Source organism: Ipomoea nil, unplaced genomic scaffold, assembly GCF_001879475.1.
Source record: "Ipomoea nil cultivar Tokyo-kokei standard unplaced genomic scaffold, Asagao_1.1 scaffold1952, whole genome shotgun sequence".
Taxonomy (NCBI): Eukaryota; Viridiplantae; Streptophyta; class Magnoliopsida; order Solanales; family Convolvulaceae; genus Ipomoea; species Ipomoea nil.
This window is the reverse complement of record NW_017618380.1, coordinates 790,094-798,961: the sequence shown is the minus strand read 5'-3', so window position 1 is coordinate 798,961 and position 8,868 is coordinate 790,094. Positions and strand designations below refer to the sequence as shown.

The 8,868-nt window shown below is 44.3% G+C and overlaps 1 protein-coding gene across 1 annotated transcript; it reads left to right on the top strand.

Moving 5' to 3' along the window:
• The first annotated feature begins 393 nt into the window (after window positions 1-393).
• LOC109146938 (late embryogenesis abundant protein 2-like) lies at window positions 394-1,322 on the top strand. The gene is made up of 2 exons (XM_019294588.1): window positions 394-556; window positions 670-1,322. Exons 1-2 carry the CDS (start codon window positions 503-505, stop codon window positions 1,129-1,131), a joined length of 516 nt encoding a protein of 171 aa, XP_019150133.1. The 5' UTR covers window positions 394-502; the 3' UTR covers window positions 1,132-1,322.
• The last annotated feature ends 7,546 nt before the right edge of the window (window positions 1,323-8,868 follow it).

The window sequence follows — 8,868 nt, the reverse complement described above, 5'->3', positions numbered from 1 at the left end:
TCATGCACTTAATTAAAAAAATTTAATAATCAATGACTAAATATGATTCATATATAATATTCAAGGATGGAATGTGAAATTTTCTCAAAAATAAACCTTTTGTTAAAAATAAACATTTATCATTATAATGATTCATAGTGTACAGTATAATTTGTGATATACTGCCACATGGGGCATGGTATTTGCGTGCAGTGGGCCACATTGTTATCTTATCGACGATGGAATCTACAGAAGAGGCGATCAAATGGCTAAGAATACTCGAAAGCAGGGGCAAACCAGAGGACAGCAAGTGTCATGACACGTGTCACGTAGCAGCACACGTGGTAACACAAGAACAAGCTCCCCTATCTATATATGGAAACGGAAGCTGAGAATCAACGATCACAACATCATCATCGTATTCACTGTAATCGAGAGAGAGAGAGAGAGAGTGTGTTCGCATATTCATCTTCAATTCATCGCAAACATACACCATCAGTTCGTGAAACTCAAAGAGGCAACAATGGCTTCCCACGAACAAACCTACCGAGCTGGTGAAACCAAGGGCCGAGCTGAGGTACTATGTTTTGCTCTCATCTAATAATTTTATGATTATTAACGCAACAGTCTAATTTACTTGATTAGATTGTTCCATATTAGTATTACCTAGTTGGGTACTATGAATTGTAGGAGAAGACTGGTCAAACTATTGAAAGCATGAAGGACAAGGCCCAAACAGCGAAGGACAAGGCTTCGGGCATGGCGCAGCAGACGACGGGCAGCGCCGGCGAGAAGACTCAGTCGGCGAAGGACAAGGCTTCCGACACGGCCCAGAGTGTGAAAGAGAAGGCTTCCGGCACGGCCCAGAGTGCAAAAGAAAAGGCTTCGGGGACGGCGCAGAGTGCGAAAGAGAAGGCTATGGGGGCGGCGCAGGTGACGAGGGAGAAGGCGGCGGAGATGACAGAGGCGGCGAAGGAGACTGCGCAAGCGGGGAAAGAGAAGACCGGTGGGTTTCTGCAGCAGACGGGGGAGCAAGTGAAGAGCATGGCCCAAGGGGCAACTGATGCAGTGAAGCATGCGTTTGGAATGGCTGAGACTGATGAAGATAACCCCAACACTACCAATACCAATACCAATACCAGGAAAATTTAACTCTTCTCTAGCTGTGTTGTTTTACTTTAGTTTGAGCAGGGAAGAGGATCCTTTACTGTAATATGGAATAAGAAGAAGAAGAAGAAGAAGATGATGCACCTTTCTTTTAAAGATCGACATGTCAAAGTCTATTTTGAGGGTGAAATAAAATGTTCAAAAAAAAAAAATCTTTGGAGCTTATCTTACCCTTACTCTGCAAGTTCCCATGGCTGATCGAAGTTGATAAAAAGCAAAGTGGTTTAATTAATATTTATAGGAGTTAATTTCAGCAATGTCCTCCTATTATAATGATTTATAAAATTAATTCTCAAACTTTAATTTTCTATTATAATGATTTATAAAATTAATTTTTGTTTCTTGATTTTTAATTTTTTTCAATTGAGGTCCTTTCATCAGATTATGGTGCAATGGACTTTAAATGAAAATGTAAAATAATCATTTCAATAGTTTAATGTATAATTTTTTGTATTTCTCTTTGGTATACGCGACTTTGAAAATCAAATTCACTTATTTGCTTAATCTCTAAATTTATTCGAAGAACAAAATTTCATTGGGAATTAAGCAATTAATTGAATTTGATTTATGAAGTCGCGTATACAAGGAAGAAATACAAAGAATTATACATTAGACAAATGAAATAACTATTTTACCTTTTTATTTAAAATTCACTTTACCGTAATATTATGAAAGGGCCTCAATTAGAAAGAAATTAAAAGACAAGAGACATAAAGTGTTAAATTAAAATCAAGACTAATTTTAAAAAATCAATATAGTCAGAGGACCATTGGAATTAAGTCATAAAGTCATATTTATAGTACAGTGAGATAGATTCAATTCATTGACAATTCTCTTAGCTCCATGGTCCATTTGCTAAAGTAGTTAATAAAAAGGGATTGGTTAATGATAAAGAAATTAAAATGACATTTGTAAATAATGGGATTATATTATACATCATCTTACACTTAGAGATCAGAAGTATATGATGAGTGAGCTGGTTATTGGAGAGGAGATTAACAAGACATCAAGTAATTAGATTGTTTATATAGGTGATTGGCTCCAGGCCAGTTCAGGTTTCAATACACTATTCTTACGAGAAATGTTAATTACTAGTTACTCCTTATAAATTTTATTTTTATATTTTTATGAATAAAAGTACATATATGGTGGACTATGTAAAAGCCCCAAATCTACCATTCTATCTACCATTCTAATAAGAGTCAATAATGTTAGACATTTAACGGGAACAAAAAAAATGTCAATAGTATTACTCCCTCTGATCTATTTCATTTTGCCTGTCATGTTTACTATTCATTGGTCAATCCAACACTTTCTTCATTGCTTATTTTCTTTAGTAATTTTTAATTATTTTTAAATTTGATTTTTTATGTTCAATAGTACTTTTAATGTAGTTTCTAAATATATAAATTTTATATACTAAAAATAAACTTAATATTATGAAAAATTGAAGTAAAAATAGATTCAGTCAAGCCTCGTTAACCGAATCAGACAAACAAAATGGGACGGAGGGAGTATTTTTTTAAAAAAATGAATGATTCATATTATTTTGATTTGGGTGTTGCTATTTGCTCATCCCCTTTTTGGTCAAAAGTGGTATAAAGTATCCTTGAAATTGTGAAAATGTGAAACTTCAGTAATTATATAGGTGGTGTAAATAACCGAACGGAGGTTCATTTTGCTATTTGCACTATCTTGGTCAAACCTCATTTATGAGGTATAATTAATAAATTTATAATTCAAAATTTAATTACAAAACATTAAATAAAAAATAAAAAAAAAGTGGAAGAAGAACCGTCACCTTCTCCGGTGAGAAGGCAAGGGACTGCCTTCTCACCGGAGAAGGTGACTTTTTTTTTAATTAATATTTTGATTGTTAAAAAAAAGTAGATAATAAATATTAATCTTTGACCATATTTAATGATGGTGGTGCAAATAACACTTTTCTATTTGTACCACCTATAAAATTATTACACCTATTAAATAGGTGGTGCAAATAACAAAATAGGTGGTGTGAATAGAATTTCCCTTTGATTTTAGTAATTTTTTAATGATTTTCCTTATTTACCCTCTATTATATTATTTTCTTCCCTTAAATAACCTAAATTTCGTTAGTATTGATGTGTATAAAATCACTGTAGTTGAGTACAGTAGAATATTAGGTTGACCGATCGTATAACATGACCGGGAGCCTCTTCAAATGTCTAGTCTAAGGTAGGTGAAAAGTCTTACCTCAAGGCAATAAATGCGGTATTTATAAAAGACCTAGGGAGCGACCCCCGGCCTTTCGGCATGTCGGGCACGTGGCGTTCATGCACCGGGTTTTGAGGAGGCGAGCATGCAGTCGTACATGTGGCGCATGTCTTCCGACAGCTACAGGGCCCCGATCTGACCGATCATCCCTCTCGGGCATCGGCCACCAACGGTGGGAGAACTCCAAGATGTCGGGCACCATAGGGATGACCGGGCAACCGGGCAGAAATGGGAGAGTGCCGTTGACCTGGCAGGATGACCTTGAACGACAGGTATGAAGATAGACGAATGGGTGACCGGTCGGATCTGGAGCGTACTGTTGACCGGGCTGGATGACATGTACGTGCAAGGTATAATCCCCATCACATAGTCCTCCCAGCCTAGAGCCCGACGTGGGCCTTCGAGGAGGGGTTTGGGATGAAAGACAACTTGGCCGGCAGGATGACCTTGAACGACAGGTAGGGAGATAGACGAATGGGTGACCGGTCGGATCTGGAGCATACTGTTGACCGGGCTGGATACGTGGCCCTTCGAGGAGAGGTATAATCCCCATCACATAGTCCCCCCAGCCCAGAGCCCGACGTGGGCCTTCGAGGAGAGGTTTGGGATGAAAGACAACTTGGCCGGCAGGTGAACCACTGAAGCATTCCGACAACTCGACCGGTTCAGGTAACGTCGCGTACAAGCCTTGCCACGCGTCAACCATCCACGCGCCTCGGGATCCGGGCCTCGCATGCGTTTTTTGAATTCTGGTTTCCCACCTCCGCCTTCCTATAAATAGAGGCCTTGGGGTCCATTTGTGTACTTTTTCACTTGACTCAGAACCAGAGAATCCCGACCGCCGCTTTTGCCTAACCGGGTAGATCGACCGTCACCACCGACCGTCTCAACACTTGCTATCATCCTTCAAAAGGTAAGATCCAGTTTCCCCTCTTTCCTTATAACTGTGTAGTTAGTTTTACGCTCCACAAGCCTCGTCCCGGGCGTCTTTACTGAAACGCCCCCCCCCCCCCCCCCCCCCTCCACTTTCTCTTAAAAGAGAGGATGTCCAGCTCCGATAGCCAGAACTTATCGGGCCGAGACTACGCCACCGGGGCCGAGTCCGGCTCATCGATCAGCTCTTCACGGGACACTACTACTACTACTAGCGAGTTCATCGACCACTATACAGAAGCCCGCTCACGGCACGTTTTAGTCGAGCGAAGCCCCCCGGGGGAAACCCACGCACGGGACAATCAGGAAGAGGGTGGCTCAGAGGTTAACCGGGACGAGGGCGAAACAAGCGAGGTCCGGGCACCCCGCTCGGTTGAGGCCGGGACGTGCAACAAGGGAAAGTCGCCTCGGGTAATCTATAGCGAGCCGTCAAGTTCGGGGAAGTTTCCTCGAACAATCGTCGGGGCCCCCCGTCCTGACTTTTCGCCCACCTCGCGCGATCGGCTTGTCGAGAGTCTTAGAGATCCGATTCATACACCTTCCACCGTCCCGGTTGCATCGGCGTCCGGGCTCAATCTGGTCTTCCTGAACAACGAGGTGGTCCGACGACAGCATAGTATTCTTACCTGGGCCGAGGCGAAGGAGATCTCGTCTCTGTTAGGCGGGAAGGTCGTCTTCAACACCGACCAGGCGCTCGGGATCGTCATCGACAGGACCACCCGGGATTGACTCTGGATGCACTACGACTCCCTGAGGGCCCCGTTAACCTTCCCATTTAGGCCCTTCCTGCTTTCTTTCCTCGAACACTACGGGGTGCTGCCCGGGCAAGTCACACCGAACGCACACCGCATCGTGGCGTTCTTCCCATAAATCTGCGCCCGGCATGGTCTTGCCTGCGCTATGAAGTTGTTCGATTTTATCTACTCTGTCCGGCCGCTCGCGCTGAGATATGGATCCGGGTACTTACAAGCTCAGCCGCACGACCATCTTTGCAGCATTCTTCACCTCCCGGATAACAACCGAGGGTGGAAAAAACGGTTGTTCTTCGTCAAATACATCTGGGGCCTTCCGGTACCCCGGGAATGGGCCACCCACTACCTCGGGCAGATCACGCCGGACGAGACTCCCGAGCTCGCGGATGCTGTGACCAAAATCTTCTCCGAGTTCTACGATTACCATATCTTCAAGACTCCGAAAGCCTTCGCTGCATCCCGCCTCGAGCCTCCCAGATATGATCTGCCCGAGAAATACGAACCTAGGCAGATCTCGATCACCGTAGCCGTGCCCCCGCCCCTTTCTCAGGGCGCGACCGGAGGTTTCTGCAGGACGCTTTGCTCACTTACCCGGCCATCTGTACTTGTACTCACTTATTTCATTTTTCTATTTCAGGTATGGGCTTCGACAAGGGCTTTATGGCTGCGCCGACATCCTCCAGCGGTCCCTGGCCCAAGATCACCATTGGCGGGAAGAAGGCCCGAGCCTCAGGGCAAGAAACAGCGTGCTCAACCATTCCATTCGGTCTGCCCCTCGATGTAACATCTGCCAACCCGGCCGCCTCCGCCTCCGAGCAGGATTTGCAGGTTGTCTGGGTCCAGACCAAGCGGGGGAAGGACAAGAGGACGGACACGGAGGTCGAGGAAATCCCTCCTCTAGAGGTGGCCCCTTGGCAATTCCAACTAATGACCTTTATAAGGAAACAAAAACAAAAGGAGAGCCCAGAAAGGAGAAAGAGCAACTCAAAGATCCAAGGCAGCAGTGGCCGACGTCGTCGGCCTGTCAGCAGGAGCCATCTCCGACAACGAATCCACAAATTCACCTAGGTCGTCTTCATCCATGGCAGTGCCTAGGGGGTCTTAATGGTGAGTTCCGTCATTCTCCTGCGTGGACATCTCCTCCACCTCGTGACCTTCCTCTGATATTGTGGTTCTGGTGATGCGGTTCCCCTTATCACAGCCTTGGACTACAATGTGTCCCTCGGTGTCCCTTACCATTATCCACTCTTCTTGGCTCCCTGCTCTTATTCTTCGAGTTTCCCTTTTTTGTATAACTATCCTTAGCCTGCTTTGATTTGTCATTATTGATTTGGGCCTCGGATATTTGGACTTGGGGCCTTTTTCCTTTTCTGGAAAAAAGGGCCCCTGTTTGGCCGTCAGGCCTCTCATACAATGTCTCCTCCTCCTAGTCTTCATTTTCCAATTCCTCCTCATGATTTACAAGAGCCCCAAATCGAGAATTATCCCAGATGGTAAAGCATTCCTTATTAAAGTGATTCCCATTTCCATATTTATTCCTCGCCTGCTGTCCACTTCTCTGGTTTCTATGTAAATTCTCATTTCCAGAATTTCTCTTATTGTTTCCTTTTTTCGGATAGCTCCTATTATGGTCGTTCCCCTTTTTTCTGTTAGGAATCATTCATTGCCCATATTTATCACTAAACGGTCGACTATTCTCCGGGATTGTCGCCTTGTCCGCTCCAGCTTTCCATGTTGGTTCTCCCCTTACTTCCCCTGTACTTTCGTCTCCGTCCATCGGCGCAGCGCCGCCAATCGCCGGCGTCGCACCACCAGATTCGGTTTTGGCCTTCTTGCAGCCATCTTTTCGATGCCCCACCATGCCACATTTGAAGCACACTAGGTGTAATCCTTCATGCTCGATAGTTCTTCTCCTGTTTTTTAGCGTGAACCTGGCAAGAAGCGGTTTGGTGATATCCACCTCTACACATATCCTCGCAAACAATCCCCTTGATGCCATGTTGATGGCTTGATCAACTTTTTTAGGGGTTCCTATTTTCCTCCCAACTCTCATCAGGAATTCATGGTCATAATACTCGATTGGAAGACACGGGAACCTTACCCAGACATGGAGTCTTTGTGTTTCATCGCGCATTGGTTCGAAGTCTGGCTCCCATTCTTTGACGGCGAGGCAGTGATTCAACACCGTCCAAGGTCCTCCGAGTCTAGCAAATTCATAATCTATGTCAGACATGAACCGAACTAAGTGGTAACCGTTCTGGATGGCTATGAGGTCGATGCCTGCTTTCGGGTTCCAGATCGTTCTTAGTCGTTGTAGGAGATAATTATATCCCACCGTCTTCCCCAGGACTTTTATCATCAGCATGTTCTTCCATTTCCTTCTCATCCGAGTCTTCTCCTCTTTCGTAAGCTTGATCACAGGGTAGTCTGGGTCGTCATCGTCCTGCTCACCAGCCTCATCATCTCCACCTCTATTAGGTCGCTTTCTCTATCATGAGAGATCGCATTTCGACTTCTTTTTGCTACGTTGAAGGAGGTCCTCCTCCTTCGTGGATACGGTTGTCGGCAGTTGGTTTTCTGGTGAAACAGAGAGCATTCTAGAGAGCATTTCTTAATTTTCCCAATAGCTGGATATTACTATATTTGCTCCAATTAAAAATGGATTTCAAATTTGATTCGTGGCAGTGTATTTTTCGTATTTGATGGCCCTCATTTTGCCATTAAAATATTCAAATACATTGGTGATGTTTTTTGGCAAAGGAAAAGAACTGGGGTTCTCTGATGACTTTAGCTCCGGCGGCTACCACAACTGGCTTCCACATGCTTCCAGGTCACGGTAGGACAGTTCTTCCAGCTTTTTCAAATTTCAGCGTGCTCTAGTTTGGGGTGATTGGACCAGGCGGATGGAAGAGACCACTCGCTTCTTGCTTTGGTTGTCCATGTTTCACGATTTCGCTGGCTTCTCCATCTGTTTCGGACGAAGAAACCGGCGATTTCTCCGTCCGATCTGACGGAGAAGCCGACGGGTTTCTCCATCCAGATTGGACAGAGAAACGGATACACCACTGTAACATACTGCCATGATTGATACTACTACCATGCATACTAAGGGTGGTGGTATTGCTGTACGTGGACTCAGTAGGGATAGCCGGATAGGCCAAGGAGAATGCATAAATTGCCGGCTTACCTTGCTGATTATTCGCATCCACTAGTTTAGTTTTTATCTTACTTTTAAGCTTAGTAGTTATTTTACATGTTATATAAAACTCTGTAATAAGAAGCGTTGGACATGAATGAAATACAGTATTCTTGAATATTTAGTTTTTTGGAGTTTGTTCTTACTCGAAAGAACGATCGATACATTTGCGGGGCGATCGTATCAATTTGGTACTTTCATTGAGAGGATTAAAAGTACGGTACTTAGAAAAAACACACACACACACACACACAAAGAAGAGTGATACAGAGAAATAGGATGTCAAAATCATCTGATCTTCTAGTAATCATGCAAAATCTTAAGCAGATGTTTGATGAGATGCTGTCCACCAAAGAAGCTCGTCTGCAAAGCTAATGGAAGGACCAATTCCAATCCTTCATGGGCTCGATGGAAGCAAAGTCACATGCTCACCATGAGAAAGCTAAGGTAGTGCAGGAGCAAGAGTTTGAGGCGTCCATACCACACTCCCAACGTCGTCACCACCCCTACTGATGAAGGTTCTTTTGAGGGAAATGCCTTCGTACAGAAACACAGTAGCATGAGACTTGATATCCCAAAATTTGGAGG